The following is a 19,800-nucleotide window of genomic DNA, read 5'->3' as shown; positions in this document are numbered from 1 at the left end:
GATGTAAATAGAATTTCAGAGCAGCACCAGTTCTCAAAAGAGAAAAGTCATACTGTGCACGTTTGCAAAGGGCACACGGCTGAATCTTTCTGCGGTAGCTTATGGCATATGAGCTGAAGGAAGTTACTGGACCTCAAGAGAATTGTAGCTCTAAACGTTTAGATACAGAGTTTCACAAGTGGATGTAGTCTTGAAAAATGTTAAGGCAATGTCCTCTTTTATTTAAAAAGAAAAAGGCAATATGGAAGCCTAAAGGCATTATGTCCCAAATTATCTGACCCTATCCTTAGTTCTTCCTTCTGTTGATAGGTCTGACCCTGGCCTACTCCATCCCAGGCAGTAGCCACAGTGAGCCTCATCTGTTCTGAGAGGCAAGGTCAGCTCCAGCAGGGTATTCCATTCACCTCCAGTTCAGGCAGAGCAGTACAGACCTCTATCACAGGGAGACTCCCAGCCTCACCACATTCATGGGCAGAAAAATAATCCACTTAAAAGTAATAAGTAAGCTGCCTCCTGGGTGAGAGTTGCCCATGGTCTCTGGTGTTCAGGAAACTCTTACATACTGTATATGAAACATTTTGGATTCCTCCTCCTCCTCCTCCTCCTCCTCCTCCTCCTCCTCCTCCTCCTCCCTCCTCCTCTCTTTCTCCTCTCCCTCCTCCTCCTTCTTCCCAATGTATATAAATGTTTGAAGTATGCAAAGGAGACACAAAGCCAGGTGTGGTGGCATGTGTCTATAATCCCAGCACGTGGAAGGCTGAGGCTGGAGGATTAAATTCCTGACCAGGCTGGGCTACATAGTGAAAATGCAATAAAACAACAATAAGTAAGTATATGTATGTATGTTTGTATGTATATATGTATATGTGTATATATGTATATGTGTGTGCATGCACATGTGTGCGTGAAGTTATACCTGTTGTCTATAAAGAAGAGCTCTAGAAAGTTCTATGAGGAGCAGATCACAGTAGCACCTCTGGGGGAGGGCACTGGGAGCAGTAGGCAGGGAGGATTAGCAAATACCTATCACTGCTTTATAAACGCTTATACCTGGGGTGATGGTTCAGTGGGTAAAGTGCTGGCCACACCATTGTGAAGACCTGTGTTTGGACCCCCAGAACTCATGTAAATGAAGAAGGACGGTCTGTAATCCCTCAGCCCCCACAGTGAACCAGGGGGAGAAATCAGAAGAATCCCTGTAACCTCGTGCAATATCTGTGGCAAGTGACAAAGAGACCCTATCACAAACAAGGTGGATGGTGAAGACTGACACCCACTGCCGTCCTCTGACTTCCACACGCACACAGAGGAGCAAACACATCACACACATGCACACGTGTGTGCAGCCCCAGCTTTTTCAAAAACTAAATAGAACTACAAAGTAATTTTGTGCCTCCCTCTCTTGACTAAAGAGATAATAGACCAGAACGTAAAGATGTGGACATGATACTGTCCACAGCATGGAGGACTGAAGCCGCCTGTGATGTTACCTCCCACACTCGTAGTCTGATCACCGTGGCTCAGGGCAGGGGATGTAGCTTGGTGGCAGAGTGCTTCCCTAGCAGGTCACAGCCCTAGGTTGGATCTAGAACTTGGAGGTTTGGATGGAACGGCCTGTTTTTGTTTGTTTAAGTTTTTCTAGAACTGTAAATTATGTTTCTCAGAAATCGCTGTGAGCTTCCTTACCTCTCCGGGTACAGAGTCAAATGCTGTTCTTACGTTTCACTTTTACCGCTGTGTGACAGACTTGCCGTTTATCCGCAGTGCACACACGTCATCGTTGACAGTGCTGACGTCCTGAGCCGGTGTCATCTGAACTCCATCCAGAAGAACGATGTCCAGATAGCAAACCCAGCCTTCATCGAGGACTCGGTCAGACAGCGCAGACTCCTGGATGTGAAGAATTATGATCCCATGTCGCCGGCTGGGGCAGCGCCTGCAGCTGAAAAGAGCAGTTCCAGTGAACGCGCCCTGCCGAGCGCTCACTATGTTATACATGGTAGACACTTTGACATGTCAGAGGTGTTATGGGGGAAAAATGTCCAGAAATACTACAAATTAGTTATGTTTCATTTGACCTCAGAAACAAGAAACAAAATCCTGAGAGACCACAGGCCAACTCAGCAACAGATCAAGATTTTTTTCTACTCTGGTCAGACGCAAAATGACTAGTCAACCCTGGTGGTTTCAGAATATTTGATATACAATTTTTAAAAATATTATATTTTAATTAATTTTTTTTTGCTTATGGGTGTGAATGCATGCCCCATGGTACACTTGTGGAGGTCAGAGGTCAGACGACCTGGGGTATCATCCTGTGGGATGCTGTCCACCTCCTTTCCAACAGGGCCTCGGTGGTATGGAGCTCACTAATTAGCCTACGATGGCTGCCAAAGGAGCTCCACCTCCCCAGCGCTTGGATTACAGGATCGCCCAGCCGAACTCAGCTTTGCGAGGACCTCATGCCTGCCAAGTAGACGCCTTACCAGCCGAGCACCCCAGCCTCTGCGTACACTTTGAACTGGGGATAGAGTGATACTTGATGTTTTTAAAGTTAGCACGGGCTGGTAAGATGGTGCAGGGGGTCGCTGGAGCCTAGGAGTCCAGGGCCAGCCTAGGCAACTGCTGAAACTCCCAAAACCAAATAAACCAGTAAAACAGAAACACCGCTGAGGCTGGGAGCGCGCCTCAGCAGCAGAGTGCTCAGCCAGGATGCGTAAGGCCCCGTCTGAGTCCCCAGAACACTGAAGGGGAGGGGAATATACAGCCTGTATATTCTGTAATCTCTGTATGTAAGAATCATAACAAGCCCAGCTGCGGTGGGGCACACCTTTAATCCCAGTGCCTGGGAGGCAAGAGGTAGGTTCCAGGCCAGCCTGGTCTACACAGCGAGTTCTAGGGTTCTAGGGCAGCCAGAGATATACAGAGAAAGCCTGTCTTGAAAAACCAAAAAAAATTAAAAAATAAAAAAAATAGCGATTAGTTTAACAGTAATTAATTATAAAGCTTTGAATAGTCAGCAAGTTCTCCTTTTAATTCTAGAAGTGCAAATAGAAGATCCGCCTTTGGACAACACCCCAGAGAAAGAAAACGTCGAAGTTGTTGAGTAAGTGAAGTACTCTGTTAGCGTCAACCGTAGCATTACAACTGCAAATGATGCCAAGGGTGGGATGTAAGCCAGCACATGGGAGACTGAGGCAGGGCTGAGCTGCCACTAAAACCAAACCAAACAAGCGAAGGACAGGTGACACGGTGGGCTTCTTCATATTGTAAAAGGACTCGACATAGCACAGAATACTGATGCCATTGCTAGGAGCCAGAGCCCCTACCAGGCACAGTGACCAGAGAAGGCAGCAGCCTGCCCTCCCCTCCCTGTGCACCCAAGGTTCTGGGTGTTAGTGCTAAGGAATGACGAAGAGGAGGGTGGAGATTTCCCTGATCATTCCTCACTGCGTGCACAAGTTAAATGCTCACGCTCCAGCCACAAATATGTAAAATCAAAAACAGTAATAAATTAGTTATGCAGAAGATGGCTCCAACTGGTTCTCACAGTTGTTTTAGAATACCTAAGGACTCGCTGTACCTTCTGGGGACTTATTATGTACATAAGGAATTAGGGGCTCTCCTGGAAGGTTCTGTGTGGTCTAACATTCCATTTCAATCATAAATGTTTAATTATACAAATTTCAGGGTCTCTGCAGAGAATGTTGAAATTCCTCCCTTTCTTCAGGACTTTGAAGTTGTGAAATATAACGTCTTGAAAAAAGTAAGAGTCTGATTTGCACCTTGGGAAAAGAAACTGAACGATTTCTGAAAACATGTCCTCTTTGGTGATTTTCTCATTATTTTGAAAAATTGTCCATATTCTGAATATTGTATATCCTGTAGCACTAGTTGGTTTACTATTCAGAAAATGTTTGTTTAAACTTTTGCCTGGGGTGGTGGCTCATGCCCAGTCCCAGCATTAAGAGGTCAAGGAGGAGGGTTCCGAGTTCAGGGACAGACCTAGCTACACAACGAAACCCCTACTCAACTAAAACCAAAAGTTAAGTGAATTTTAACAGAACAATAACAAACTTTTAGTGTTCTTCATGAAAGTAATTCATGCTCACAATATATAATGTTTGTTTTTGAGGCAGGATCTCATATATCCCAGGCTATCCTTGAACTTACTACCAGTGGAAAATGACTTTGAACCTCCTGATCCTCCTGCCTCTGCCCCCCAGATGCTGGGTTTGCAGTGTGTGCACCCAGTTTATGTGGCACTCGGGATCAGGGCTTCAGGCCTGCTCAGCAAGCTACACTCCAGCCACTCACGACACACAATTAACGATATAAAACGTCAATATGGCGTTAGAGATGAACCTCTCCCCCGTCATTTACAGTTTCTCATATCTGGACAGGACAGATCGACATCAGATATTTTATGCCATGTTGAATTATTCCTTTTATGTTAAAGGAAAGCTGAAAATTTTACTGCACAGTTACACAAATTAAAATCAACATTTGCCCTTGAAGTGGTGTCCCACTTATATTTCTAGATGCTTAAATAAAATATAAATGTTAAAGGGTACTTTCCTCTATAGTAAGAAAAACGTGAAAAGTAACATACTATAAACACAGAGAAAATGAAATACAAAAATATTGATAGCGATGATATCTCTATGATTCTGACTCTCTCGGTACTTCTGTGTTGTCTAAGATTCTTCTCCAGAGGAGCACATCAGCGGGCTTTTCGGACGTGGAGTGTGGCTAGCCCCACAGCTCTGCTCCTAAAACGTACCCTGTATTGCAGATGGGAGCAGACGGAGGCCCGGAGACGGTGGTGGTGGAGCTGCAGAGCTCCCGAGACCCGGGGAGCTCCCCGTTTGTGATAGCAGCACACTTCCTCCTGGCTGATCAAAAGGTAGAGAAGAGCCCCCTCTTCAGTCTCTCCCTCCTCCGACTCTTCCTCCTCGGTCTTTTCTTCTTCCCAGCTTTTCTCCTTTTTCCTCCTCTTCCTCCTCCCCTTCATCCTCCTCTATTCTTCTCTCCTCCATCTTTTCCTCCTCATCTTTTCATCCTTTATCACCGCCCCCCCCTTTTTAAATGAGACAGGGGTCTCACTCTGTATTCCAGGCGCCTCAAACATGGCAGTCCTCCTCCATTGGCCTCCCTAGTGCTACGATTACTGCCATGAGCCACACACCCGCCTCACACCTGATTCTTCCCTGGGATCCCCTGTGACAGTCCTGACACTGCTGTGCATGGGAAGCACTCAGGGGCTCATGGTCATAGCTGGACATCACAAGGGTGGCTTTGCAGAAGAAGCCATGGCCTTTGTCCTGCATCAAGTACAGAGCCAGTTGTGATCTAAAGCAACTCTGAAATGAAAACAAATCCAGAGCAGCTGCCTAAACGTTAAAGTACGCAGCAGGCAGCACCCACCAGGGTGTCTTCTCACAGAGAGTCAGCCTTCTAGATCGACTGTGGCCAGAAACACAGCAGCTGGCAGGTGAGTCCATTCTCCAGGAAGGGAGGTCCCCACCTAGATCCGCACAGGCTCTGGAAGCTTCTCATCTCGTCCCTATCCCAGGTCTCACTCCAATGGACAGGAAACTCACATCGAACTAAGGCATGGTTCCAGGCGACCATGGAGATGTACCCAGTTCTACACTGCTCTCCAGGGAGGCCAAAGCTCCAGTTTCACCATGTGTGGCTAAAGTCCTCGTCTCTTTGCAGTGTAGCAGAGATGTCACTACAGTCATAGCTGACTGTGTTTGGGGAGGCAGAAGGCCTGCACTCCGAAACCAATCTCACTCTCTCTTCAGCCTCTCATGTTGGGGTTGAAGTCTACACTACCGTGCCAGTCTTATAGCTGTATCGGGTTCCCATGGGAACAGAGCTAGATCCTTAGTCCAGGGGCAGATGTGTCCAGGTAGGAGCTCTTTAGCCTTGTGTCCCCAAATATCTGACTACTTCATTATTTGGATAAAAAGTAATTCAAAATCAAATCAAGCACCACAGTAGACTGTGTTCTGTGTTTATAGAAGAGTAACAGTGCGTAGTCCCTACGGTGCTCCTAGCAGCCATGACGGCTGCTCTGTGAAGAGTTTCCTCCTGCTTGCCCCATGTCATGAGGCCCTCAGAGCAGAAATCTCCAAAGTGTTCCATCATTAGGACACTCTCCATCTCTGAGCAAAACATCCGAAATAATAAACTTGTAAAAACAAAAGACGGGGGCCAGAGAGGCGGCCCAGAGCCCGGTGCTCACCTCTTATCCAGAGGATCTGCATCTCAGCATCCATTTTTAACAATTGAAAAGAAAGAAAGAAAAAGGAAAAAGAAAAGCTTTCTTCTCAGTGATAGAAGCCTTGTGTAGCGGGTTTGAGGTCTCTGTGGTTCTCTTTGGCCCTGGACGATTGAAATCCAAACTCTAGCAGCTACCTTTTAAATGGAGTGGCCTGGGCATATACTTCACTTCTGTACATTTCAGAGATACCCTGCAGTGAACAGTCTAGGAGGGTGACATCTTCCTGTAGCTGGGCACTGCAGGGTCAGGCCTCGCCATCATCTAGGGGACATCAGGACACCCAAGTGGGGCTGATCTCCCTCTGTCGTCTGGGGTCAGCATAGGTCGAGTTGCTCCTGTCGTGGGATGGGTTTCCAAGAAGAGCTGGAAACCTCCACTGCAGGAGGAGCCCGTGCCTTTCTCATCATTCGTCTGACCACAGAGCTTTTCTGCCCTCTCCCGGGCCGGCAGCTCATTGTTTTGACTGATGCCTGCCCCCAGCAGTACCATCCTTTATGAGGTATTTTTTTTTTCTCCTTTCCAAACCTTGGTTGGCTTTCCACATTTCTGAAAAGGAGTAGGATGCCAGTCTTCAAAGTTCATTAAACCAGTGTGGAAACAAAGACTCCATAGGTTGTGGCCAAGTGCTGGGCTGAACACTTCCCTTCCCCATTAGGAGTCCTTTCTCTCTTCTGCTTTTTCCTCCCTTAACTCCACCTTTAAAGGCTGTCTTTGTAAAGAACCGAATGAAATAAGTGTTCCTTTGCATCGCTTTTTGGCCTTTTGGCTGAGATCAAGGGTAGTGTTCCTTGTCTACACTGTGATAAAAACACCCTGACCAAAGCAAAGCACTGGAAATGAGTAAATAGGACGCTTGAAGCGGGAAACAAAGCTGCCCCGCCCCCATGATGCACGTCCTCCCCACCCCCAGCAAAGCCACACCTCTAAGCCGCCTCAAAACAAACAAACAAACAAACAAACAAACACCAACTAGGGGCCACGCTCTGCCATCAGGGCCTGTGGGAGACATTTTCATTCACCATCACAGTAACCCCTGAACGCCATGACAGGATGTAGTCACTGAAGATGAGTGTGTACTGAGTTTCTGTGTCTCTTCCGTGTGCTGCAATCCCCAGACGAGAAGAGCGAGCACTGGACAGCAAACCTCCGAAGGTGCAATCGAGTATTATGAGAGTTATGTGCAAGACCTGAAGAGACAAGGATTCCTGCTCCAAGAGCACTTCACGGCCGAAGCAACGCAGTTAGCATCCGAGAAGCTGCAGGCAGTAAGCTGGCTTCGATTCGATTGTGTCGGGCTGGCTGAGCTGGACGGCGTGCTGTGGGATGGCTGTTTGGTTTGGTTTGGTATTTTAGATAGTCTCTCACTCTAGTCCAGGATGGCATCAAACTCAGACAAACATCCTGCTCCAGCCTCCTAACTGCTGAGATTCTAGATGGGCACCACCATACCCAGATGGCTGATTTTTTTTCTTTCCTTTTTTTTTTTTTTTTTTTTTTAAATTAAAGAAAAGTCATGCAACTCTGGCTGGCTTAGAATTCATTATGTAGACCGGGTTAGCTTTAAATTCACAGAGATTCACCTGCCTCTGTTTCCTGGGTGCTGTGGTTAAAGGCTTGTGCTTCCGTGCCCAATTAGAATATATTTTTTAGTTATTTTATGTGTGTGGATGTTTTGCCTATATGCCTGTCTGTGTGTTACCTGTACTGACAGGACCAAAAGAGGGCATCGCATTCTCTGGAACTGGAGTTACAAATGGTTATGAGCCGATGTGTAGGTGCTGGCAGTCAAGCCTAGGTCCCCCTGAAGGGCAGTACTTGCTCTTAACCACTGAGCCATCTCTCTAGTCTTCTTTCAATATTTTTAATAGAAATATTAATATTGTTGGTCAGCCATGGAGGCTTACACTTATAATCCAAGCATCTTGAAGATTGAGTTGAGAGGATCTGGGGTTCAAGTTTATCCAAACTTAAATAGGATCTTTGAAGTCAGCCTTGGGGGTTGGAGAGATGGCTCAGTGGTTGAGCGCACTGACTGCTCTTCCAGAGGTCCTGAGTTCAAATCCAGCAACCACATGGTGGCTCACAACCATCTGTAATGAGATCTGATGCCCTCTTCTGGTGTGTCTGAAGACAGCTGCAGTGTACTCATATACAATAAATAAAATCTTAAAAAAAAAAAAGAAGACAGCCTTGGTTTCATGAAGCCCTATATCAAAGAAGGAAATACTATTAAAAAATAATAAATAATAAATAATGAAACCAAAACCTGGCAGGGGAGAAGGACAGTTAAGAAAAAGATAAACTTGAAGACATAGCGCTGGACAGTGAGATGTGGGACAGCCACAGGTGTGGTATTTAGCTCAGTGACAAACTCACAGCTTTGAAAGATTTCCCTACCATCTCGGCCGATTCCACGCTCCTTAACTCATACTGTGTGTGCTTAATGCCACTGATGGGCTAAAGGGAAAGATGAGAGAAAGAGTGGAAGGAAGGTGAAAGGAGAGGGGTATTTACAGGGGTATGTGGCAGAGAGGCATGAGGACCAGGAAGCCCGGAGGAGAAAGGATGCCTGAGTATACCAGCTGCCTAGAGTCTCTTGTGTGGCTGTCACGAGAGGCTAAAAACTTTATAAAGTTTATTTGGTTCACATCTGGTGGCTTGAAGGTAAAGTCCCATGGCACTGGCATCGATTGTACGTCCACAGTGGAGCCAAGCTGCCAGCACTTGAACCTTGAGGGACCCTCAAGTCATTTCTAGCCCTAGTGCCCAGCTATGGGAGTGGGGGGGCCTCTCTTGGGTGATTTTTTTTCTCATGCTTTGTTTCTGGGTCTATTCTCTTCTCTTTGGTTAGTTGGTTGGGTGGTTGATTGGTTTGTTGGTTTGTTGGTTGGTTGGTTGGTTGGTTTGTTGGTTGGGTGGTTGGTTGGTTGGATGGTTGGTTGGTTGGTTGGTTGGTTGGTTGGTTGGTTGGTTGGTTGGTTGGTTGGTTGGTTGGTTGGTTGGTTGGTTGGTTGGTTGGTTGGTTGGTTGGTTGGTTGGTTGGATGGTTGGTTGGTTGGTTGGTTGGATGGATGGTTGGTTGGTTGGTTGGTTGGTTGGTTGGTTGGTTGGTTGGTTGGTTGGTTGGTTGGTTGGTTGGTTGGTTGGTTGGTTGGTTGGTTGGTTGGTTGGTTGGTGGTTGGTTGGTTGGTTGGTTGGTTGGTTGGTTGGTGGTTGTTGGTTGGTTGGTTTGTTGGTTGGGTTGGCGTGTCTGTTTTACACAAAGCGCTCATGAGGACTTTTCTTGGCTGTAACTCTTGGTCACTTTGTGTTTCAGTTGCTTTTGGAGGAGGTCATAAGTTCAGGTACCCTGAGCCAGGAGGTGACTGATTTTCTGGAGGTGATCTGGACAGAAGCTCTGGGCCACCTGGAGCACACGCTCCTCAAGCCAGTGAACAGCGTGAGCCTGAATGACGTAAGTCAAGTGTGTCACTGAAGCACCTCAACAAACCTACTTCCTGGTGAACAGGGGTAGCACAAGTGCTAACATTCACTCACGTGCTGCCTGGTCTGCTCTGAAGTCTTCTCCTCACTGTTCTTCCCTCTGTCCCTAAGGAACAGATGTCCCTGTTGGTTCACAGTGGTGGCCAACATAGGCCTCAGCATTGGTGCCAAGGAACAGAGGGGTAGTGGCACTTAGATACCCAACTCCTGGCCTGCTTCACAGCATCTCCTTCAGCCTTTCACCTTCTTGCTGTCTTCGGGAAGGCAGGGCTGCTTCTAGAACACGAGGACATGACTGAGTGGTTATATGAAGACAATGCAGGGAGTGTTCCCCTATGGAGTGAAACTGATTGTTCCAGGGAGAAACAGACTTCCTATGATTAGGTCCACAATGCACTCGCATTTTTAGGTACATGGCCCTGGTTTGATGCTGACGTCACTCTATGTTTCCCTGTAAAAAGTACGTCTCCTACAGTTCCATCCACATGGCTGTCTGCTATGTGTTCCTGTGCACACATGTATAGAAATATGATGCTGCATTTTTCCTCAGTGGTGTAGGCCCTGACAAATTGCCGGTGATCCAATGGATAACCCTGTGTTTAAACAAATGGAAGAAACCCATGGTAAACTCAGTGAGCTTCTTAAGAAATAACCTTCTAACGTCATCTCCACTTCCCTGAAGCACCTCCCCAGAGAGTCAGCCTTCAAACAACAGCCTTAGGAACACAGTCAAGACCCAAACTAACAGGATTGAAGTGGCAAAAGAGTTAATAGAAGATGTCCTAGGGGTTGGGGATTTAGCTCAGTGGTAGAGCGCTTGCCTAGGAAGCGCAAGGCCCTGGGTTCGGTCCCCAGCTCCGAAAAAAAAAAAAAAAGATGTCCTATTTCTTTTAAAGGCCTGAACTGCAGCAGCAGCAGTCTGTAGAAAACTCATGGTCCCGATGCCCCTGGCAGCTGTTTTGGATGTTTTTATGGCTATCTCTTCAGTTTTGTGACTATCGAGATTTAGGTTTTAAGAAGTACATTTGCTTTTGTGTCTGCAGGTGAGTAAAGCGGAAGGGATTCTCCTTCTGGTGAAGACAGCACTGAAGAATGGAGACTCGCAGGAGCAACTGCGGAAGACAATGGCCGAGTTCTACCGGTTGCTGCCTCACAGACATCCAGCATCAGAGGAAGTTAACCTGAGGCTGTTAGCTCAGAAAGAGGACCTTTGTCAGGTATGGTCCTGGAGAAAGAATTCACTTTTCAATGTGTGGCTGGCTGGGTCATCCCTTTAAAATATGGTGAGTTAGGGCCGGACAGATGGCCCAGTGGTTAAGGGCACTGGCTGCTCTTGCAGAGGACCTGAGTTAGTTTCCCGTGCCCACAGGTGTCTGTAACTCCAGTCCCACGGGACCCAGTGTCCTCCCCTGGTATCTGTGGGCACCGGCATGCATGTGGTGTATATGCATGCATGTGTGCAAATACTCACACAGATAAAACAAAGTAAGTCTTTAAAGTAAAATAAAGCTGGGCATGGTGGCTCGCACCTTTAATCCCAGCACTTGGGGGACAGAAACAGACAGATCCCTATGAATTTGAGGCCAGCCTAGTCTATGTAGTGAATTCATAGATAGCCAGAGCTATGTAGAAAGACCCTGTCTCAAAAAACAAATGAAAATGTGATAACAATACTAGTAACAATAATATAAAAATAAGATATATATGGTGAATAAGCCAGGATGGTTATGTGCACCTGTGGTCCCAGCACTCAGGGAGGCAGAGGCAGAAGGACCAGGAGTTCAAGGGCAGTCTCAACTACATAGCAAGTGTTAATCTAGTCATGACTACACGAGGCCCTGTCTCAAAAACAAAAACAAAACAAAGGAACAGGCTGTAGAGACGGCTTGGTGATTAAGAGCACTTGTTGCTGACCAGGTTCAGCTCCTAGCGCCCACATGGTGGCTCACAGCCACCTATAACTCTAGTGGTAGAGATCCCATGTCCTCTTCTGACCTCTACCAGCACCAGACATGTACACAGTACATATACATACATGCAGGCAAAACATTCATACGTATAAAATTAAAACATGATTAAGTCTTTTTAAAAAGTGTGTGCTGGGCAAGTGCATCTCAGCACTCGGGATGCAGAGGCAGGTGGCTCTCCTTGAGTTCCAGGCCAGCCTGGTCTACATAGTGAGTTCTAGGATGGCCAGGGCTGTATAGGGAAACCATGTCTCAAAAAAAGAAAAAATAAGCAAAAGCGCTGGGGTTCAAGACTGAGTAAGAAGGAGAAAGTGGGATGGGCATCAGGATCTCATCTCTCTGTTTCCTGACAGCAGAGACGGTGTGACCACAGGTCTCAAAATCCTGCTGCCATGCCGCCAAACTTTCCTTCCTCCCTTCCTCCCTTCCTTCCTTCCTTAAGTTGCCTTTGTCCGGTATTTTGACACACTAATGAGAAATTTAAATTGCTAGACTAATGTACACTTCTATCGTGCTCTCAGGGAGCAATTCTATCTATCTATCTATCTATCTATCTATCTATCTATCTATCTACCTACCTACCTATCTATCTACCTACCTATCCCCCTACCCACCCACCCATCCATCCATCCACCCATTCATCCATCTATCCATCCACCTACCCACCCATCCATCATCTATCTATCTATCTATCTATCTATCTATCTATCTATCTATCTACCTACCTATCTACCTATCTTTTTTATCTATATTGGGAATTTCGCTATGCATCCTAGGCTAGCTATGAATCTCCTAGGCTTGAGTAACCCTGCCTCAGTCTCCCAAGTAGCCAGGAAAACTGTTTTGTACCAACCCTTCTGATCTTTAAACCTTTATTTTTACTTTTGAGACATAGTCTTACACTGCAACTTGGGCTAGCCTGGAACTTACTATATAACCTAGGCTAACCTTGAACTTATAGCAGTCTCCCTGCCTCCTCTCCCCAAAGGCTAAGGGTAAAGGTGTGAGCCACCATGCCCAGCATTGTGACCAACATTTTTCCAGTTTATTATACTACCAACCTCAAAAATTAATCATAAACTTTGTTGGAAAAAACCCTAATTTTTATCTTTTTGGAAACTATTAATTTAGTATGCATTGGATACATACATACATACTTGGATATGTGGTGTCTCTAACATCTCTGTATCATTTCTATCCACAGCTGGTAAGAGACATGGTGAATGTTTGTGAAACTAATTTATCCAAACCCAACCCACCATCTCTTGCCAAATACCGAGCTTTGAGATGCAAAATCGAGCATGTTGAAAAGAACACTGAAGAATTTTCCAGGGTTAGGAAAGAAGTGTTGCAGAGCAGTCGAAGGTAAGCATGAAGCGAGTCTCTTTAACAGTGCAGTGCCTGTGAGATCCTGTGGGCAAGTCAATCTCGACATTTAGAGAATGAAATCTTCTACATCCCAACAATGCATCTGCGGACCATGACGAAGAGTTACTGTCTGTGTTTGCATTGTCTTGAGGGACTGAGGAGATGACCCAGTGGGTCGAGAAACTTGCTGCTAAGGCCCACAACTTGAGTTTGATCCCCGGAATCCACGAGGTTGATCTCTAACCTTCACAGGAGTGCCATGACACCTGTGGGGACACACACACACACACACAAATGCAATTTTAAAAGGAAGGTGAGTCTTACCTGGGGGGAGGAGTATCCTATGCTAACAAGTATATCCCATTCTCTCACTCGGCTTTCTGGGTGACCTGATCTTTTGGTGCTATTATTATGATGATTGTGCATATATGGTGCGTCACGTGAGTGTCGGTGCACATATACCACAGCATACATATAGCGGTCAGAGGACAACTTTTTGGAGTTCGCCTTCTTCTTCACTGTAGGCTCTTGTTTGCCTAAAGAGCACTTTACCAACTGGGCCATCTCGCTAGCCTGTGACCTAATCTTGTTGAAGATTAAGTTTAAACTTCCAGAGGCTCGGCAAAGGTGGCCCAGCTTCTTTAGCATGTGTAGGCCTTGGGTTCCATCGCAACATCACAGCAGCACATACACAGCGCAAGAGCATTACAAAAGAAAGGTTATTCTATTTAAGATTTAAACACACAGTAACAAAGGTGTGTGCCCTTCTGACATGTCCATCCGAGGTATGAAAAATGCGCCGAAAAACTTGGGAAACGTGTGATGCTGGTTCAGAGTTTTTATTATTATTGTATTTTATTTAAGGGATGTGGGAGTGTACTGTAGTCTGTGTGGAGGCCGTAGGACAACGTTGGGAGTCAGCTTTCTCCTTCTACCACATGGGCCTCAGAAATGGAACTCAAATTGTCACGTTTGGTGCCTGCCAGCCCTGTGCTGGTCATGTTTGAATAGGACTTGACATAGTCTGTCACATGGGAGTGTGTGTAGGGGCTGTCTTGATTATTAACTGAGCTAGGGAGGCTGGGCAGCACCGTTCCCTGCTTTGGGGTCCTGAATAGTGTAAGAGAGAGAAAAATCTAGCTGAGAGAGAGAGTAAACCAGTAAGGATCTGTGCTTTTATTCTCTCTCCTTGTTCTCGTTTGTGGGTGTGGGGTGACTCCTGCTCTGAGTTCGGCCTGTACTTCTCATCAGTACTAGACCACAGTCTGGAACTGCAAACCAAACAAACCCTCCCCTCCCCTAAGTTGCTTTCGGTCAGGGCACTTCACAATAGCAACAGAGATGACACCAGGACAGAAACCATTAAATAAGAGTTACGTTTGTCCCCCAGCCTGTGATTAGTGATTCCTCCACATTACTTTTTTTTTTTTTTTTTTTTTTTTTTTGGCTAAGACTGTCTGGTTTGGTTTAGTTTGAGACAGGGTCTCATTCTTCAGCCCATGATGGCCTTGATCTTACTTAGAGAGATCCTCCTGCCTCAGCCTCCAGAGGGCGTGAACACCATGTCCAGCTAAGACAAATGTATGTTGTGAAAGATTAGAAACCATGTAAAACTACAAAGGAAGAAATATCTACCAACCTCACTGTCACAGCCCACGGGTAACGCAGCCCCTTAGTATCTTAGGGTGGAGCATATTTCACTCTGAATTATCCTTTCATCGTTCACCGTGTATGTGCTGGTAAATCAGCTCTCTGGATTAAATGCCCTGATTGTTGATGACCTATTTTGCAGATGAGTGGGTTGAGATAGGGTCTTCCTATGTAGCCCAGGCTAACCTAGAACTTACTATGTAGACCATGCTAGCCTTGAATTTGTGCAGTCCTCCTGCCTGTTTCCCAGCTGCTAGGACAACAGGTGTACACCGCCATGCACAGCCTTGATTGACATTAATCTTTTCTGTATACATATTCCACCCATGACCAATGTGAAGTTACAGCAGCATGCTTCTGACCATGGTGTCCCTCAGCAGTGTCCCAGTGTCCCAGGCCTCCCTGTCTTGGCCAGTCATTCACAGCCATCATGAATTCTTCCTCCCACCACATCCTGTCCCTTCAGTCATCAGCCTCTCTCCACTTGTGCTGTCATTGGTGAGGATGACATCATCCCATCCAGGGTCTGCCTCATCCTCCCCAATGCGTTTTCCTCTCCTACTCACCCTGTCCACTTGAGTCCTTATGATAGCCGTTAGGTCGTATCGCATGCACTGTCTCAGACTAATATTGCAGTAAATGTCTCCTCAGAAGAGCGGCCTTTCCACCATGCTTTTTTCTGGACCTAGTTGGTTTCCTTAGTAGCACATAAATAATTTGGTAACTTGTTAATTCTTTCATTAGAATCTAAACTCCATGAAACCAGAGATCCTGTTGTCTTATTTCTAATTCCTGGGGAAATATTCAGCGCACAGTATGATTGTGAATGCATAACTGAATGCATTTCTAACCCATGGTCATAGGGATCCCGCTGTAGCTTGACACAGCTCATGGATGGAGTGGTTATACCACAGTTCGTATTATATATGTGAACTGCTTGGTTTCCATCAACTAGACACAAATTACAGTTGTCTGGAAAGAAAGAACCTTAGCTGAGGGGCTGCCTCTATAAGATTGACCTGTAGGCAAGTCTCTGGGACATTTTCTTGACTAATGGTTTGTATGGATAGGCCAGCCCACTGGGACTGTGGTAGCCCTGGACATGTGATCCTAGCTTGAAGAAGAAAGCAGGCCATGGAGAGCAAGCCAGTGAGCAGCATTTTTCTGTGGTCTCTGCTTCCGTTTCTGCCTCCAGGTTTCAAGCCTGCTTGAATTTGGCTTCCCTCCATCACCACCGACTATAACCTATAATCCAAAAAGCAAAACAACAACAACAACAGAACCTTTCCTTTCTTTTGGTCATGGCAGCAACAAGAAAGAAAAACGTGTATGTGTGTGTGTGTGTATGTGTGTATATGTATGTGAATGTATGTGTGTAAGTGTGTATGTGTGTATGTGTGTATATGTGTGTGTATGTGTGTGTATGTGTGTATGTGTGTGTGTGTGTGTGTATGTGTGTATGTATATGTGTGTATGTGTGTGTGTGTGTATGTGTGTATATGTGTGTATGTGTGTATGCATGTGTGTATATGTGTATATGTGTGTGAATATGTGTGTATGTGTGTGTATGTGTGTATATGTGTGTATGTGTGTATGTGTGTGTATGTGTGTATGTGTGTGTATGTGTGTATATGTGTGTATGTGTATGCGTGTGTGTATGTGTGTGTATGTATGTATGTATGCATGTATGTGTGTATGTGAGTGTATATGTGTGTATGCGTGTGTGTGGATGTGGATGTGGGTGTGCATGCATTTGCCACTGTGTGCACATGAAGATCAGAGAATGGTTTGTGGTGGCTCGTTCTCCCTTTCCACCACGTGTCCCCAAGACGTAAGTGGCAGGCTCGGCAGCAAGCGCCTGTACTGAGTCACAGACTTCTGAGTTTTCTGAGATTCTTACCTATGAATGACTTTTGGTTTTCGTCTATTTTCCAGCGAAGGCCCCGTCGATATCTTGCAGATATTTAGAGTTGGCCGAGTGAATGAAGCTATGGAGTTTGTGAGTAACCTGGGCAACGTGCAAGCCCTGTTCCATGGATCTCCTGTGCGGAACATTCTTGGAATCTTGTCCCGGTAAGAAGCACATAGTCTTTACTTTTTAGTTTTTGGACTCGTGGATGTGAGATGTCCCCCTTCTTGTGTAGCTTTTGTCTTTGATCCTAAACAATATCACAATAAATGAACAAAGCACGTGGGCCTAAGTTAAAAGCAGCAAACCTCGTCATGGAGAAAATTATGTCATTTAAAATTATGCATTTGTGGTTATATATTATATATTTGTGGTCTTTTTTAAGTATTCTATGTAGGTATGAATTGCTCCTTGAGATTTGGGCATAGTAATGCCTTTAATCCCAGCAGGCTGAGGCAGGAGAATTGCATCTGGTTCAAGCCCAGCCTTGGTACAAAATGAATTCAAGGCCAGCAAGGGCTTATATAGCAAGACCATGGCTCAGAAAAACCAAGCTGCAAGTGAACACACACACACACACACACACACACACACACACACACACACACACACAAACCCAAACAATCAAATGCTCCTTCACGATCCCTTATGTGAAAAGGAGCTGGTCTACAGTGCACAGTTCACAGTGTCCAGGGAATGTGAGTTATTTGTCCAAAGCACAACCCTAATTTTCTGATTGCTTTAAATAACCACATACTATTGGAGCAGAAGCTGAAGTTACTAGGGCAAGGGGAATTATGAGTATATTTCAGTCCTTTAATTAAGCAACTAGGAAAATTAAGAGGTACCTAGGTGTGGTGATTATTCTGGAGGCTAAGGCAAGAGGCAGGGGGATCTCTGTGAGTTCAAAGTCAGCTTGGTCTACCAACCCAGGGTACATAGTGGGACTCTGTCTCAGAGAGAGAGACAGAGACAGAGAGAGACAGAGACAGAGAAACAGAGACAGAGACAGAGAGAGGAGGTGAAGAAGAGGAGGAGGAGGAAGAGGAGGAAGAGGAAAAAGAAGCTGAAACTTAAGAGCTAAAGATGTGACTTAGTGAGGCAGAGTGTTTGCCTAGCAGGAGTGAGGTCCTGGGTTCAATCCCAAGGACGGAAAAACAAGTAATTGTATAGAAATGACCTTTCTATATAGTACCAAATCCCAAAAGCCATCTTATAAACTCAATCTGATGTAAAATTTAACAATTGATGTTTCTGTAATCACGAACAGAAGCCGACTTTACCTGTCGGTGTAGAGAACACCATGGTGTCATGCTGAGAGAATCCTGAGTGCTGGGAGTGCAGCAGGAGCCTGAATGAGAGCCGAAGCAGTGAGAGAATCAGTCATCACCGGGCAGACTCACTCTGTGTCCTTGCCTAGAGGCAGGAAAATGGCAAGAGCATTGTGGTCTAGACAGTGGTGGGGAAACAACCATAGCTGGTAACATGTTAATAGCACGTGCTGCTCTGGGAGATTCTAGTGAGGCTTGGTATCTAAGCAGTTGCTTCCAGAACTTTCTCAGATGTTCAAACCTCTAACATTCAAGGGTCTTTTATGAAAGAATTTACATAGAATGGAGCTGGCGTTTCCCATAGACTTTAAGTTATATCTATGTGATTTAACGGTGTCTAACACAGTATAAATGTTATGGCAACTGTTGACAGGAAATGTTGTGTAGAAACTAATGACAAGGATTGGAGAGGGGACTCAGTGGTTAAGAGAACTGACTGCTCTTCCAGAGTTCAATCCCCAGCAACCACTTGGTGGTTCAGGACTATCTATAATGGGATCTGATGCCCTCTTCTGTCATGCGGATAAACAGGAAATTGGAGTGCTCATATGCATAATTAAATGTATCTAAAACTAAAACAATGACAAGAAGTACATATTTAATAGAGATGGATTTTTTTTCTGAATATTTTGAATCCATGGCTGGCTGACTGTAGGTATGGAGGGCCAGTTGAACTCTGACCTAAAGTTTGTAAAGACAGCAAATTTCCCGTTGGTCACTGAACCTGAGGGCTGCGTGGCAGAGTCCTTTCCTTTCATGATCCTACCCTTTTCTTCCAGAGGGCTGCTCTTACCTAAGGTAGCAGAAGACCGCGGTGTGCAAAGAACAGACGTTGGAAATCTGGGGAGCGGGATCTACTTCAGCAACTCACTCAGGTTAGTGTCTTCTGCCCCGAGCCCCATCACAGAGGGATCTTCGAAACCTCCCTCTCTTTCCTTAGTGAGGAAGTCTCTCGCCCACTGAAGCATCTTGGAAAGCAGCCGTTGCCACAGCATACTGCAAAAACATGGTTTCTGTAGTGAACATTTGAGAAAATTGTTTGAAGTCTTAGTGTTTTACTTTTGCTCAGAGCCTTTAAATGTCTATTACTTTGATCTATTTATCTAGTGTGTGAACGTGTGTGCGCATGTGGGGTGGAGGTGGGGGAGACGTGTGCATGCCCCAGTGCATTCGTGGAAATCAGATGACAACTCGACGGAGTCAGGTTTTTCCTTCTACCAAGTAGAGCCCAGGGATCAAACTCAGGTCCTCAGGCTTGGTAGCGGACACCTTAACTGACTGGGCCAGCCCGAATCAGCCTCTACATATGTTTTCTAGCTGCATCTTCTCCAGTGCCCCTCATCTCCTCTACTCTCAGACGCCACCCCACAGGCAATTCTCGTAGCACAGATGGGGACCTTGAGGGCACCAGGGGGCGCTAGCCTCGGAACGGGCGACTAACACGGGTCACATGGGGAGCCGGCCTTTGCTGTTTTGTTCTTTCTCGAGGACAGTGGTATTAGTTGTTTTCCTGATGGAAGGTGGAGTTTTGTTTTGGGTTTGTGGCTCCAAGGAGTGGAGGGCGACTTCCGGAGCCTGAAGCTAAGGGCTCACTCTTTGAACTACAAACACAGAATAGGTCGCACTAAAAAAAGGCCTGAGGTTTGAAACTTCAAAACCAAACCCCAGCACACACCTCCTCCGACAACTCCACTCCCTCCTGAGCCTCGATAATCAGTGCTGCCAACTGGGGGCCAAGTGATCAAAGCCCAAAACTGTAGGGAAACATCTCATAGGGGTTCATGGCGACTGAAGCATCTA

General features: G+C 45.9%; 1 protein-coding gene across 1 annotated transcript in view; it reads left to right on the top strand.

Annotated features, from left to right (window-relative positions):
* The window catches only part of Parp4 (poly(ADP-ribose) polymerase family member 4), a 75,762-nt gene that overhangs the window by 12,089 nt on the left and 43,873 nt on the right, over positions 1-19,800 (top strand). Inside the window, exons 3-12 of the mRNA XM_032917228.1 lie at positions 1,765-1,960; positions 3,043-3,106; positions 3,691-3,766; positions 4,796-4,906; positions 7,408-7,557; positions 9,609-9,746; positions 10,819-10,992; positions 12,947-13,107; positions 16,696-16,833; positions 18,780-18,875. Of these exons, the coding sequence (XP_032773119.1) occupies positions 1,765-1,960; positions 3,043-3,106; positions 3,691-3,766; positions 4,796-4,906; positions 7,408-7,557; positions 9,609-9,746; positions 10,819-10,992; positions 12,947-13,107; positions 16,696-16,833; positions 18,780-18,875 (1,304 nt within the window). The remainder of the gene's footprint in view (positions 1-1,764; positions 1,961-3,042; positions 3,107-3,690; positions 3,767-4,795; positions 4,907-7,407; positions 7,558-9,608; positions 9,747-10,818; positions 10,993-12,946; positions 13,108-16,695; positions 16,834-18,779; positions 18,876-19,800) is intronic.

This window comes from Rattus rattus, chromosome 12, assembly GCF_011064425.1.
Source record: "Rattus rattus isolate New Zealand chromosome 12, Rrattus_CSIRO_v1, whole genome shotgun sequence".
Lineage (NCBI taxonomy): Eukaryota > Metazoa > Chordata > Mammalia > Rodentia > Muridae > Rattus > Rattus rattus.
This window is presented reverse-complemented; position numbering and strand designations above follow the sequence as displayed.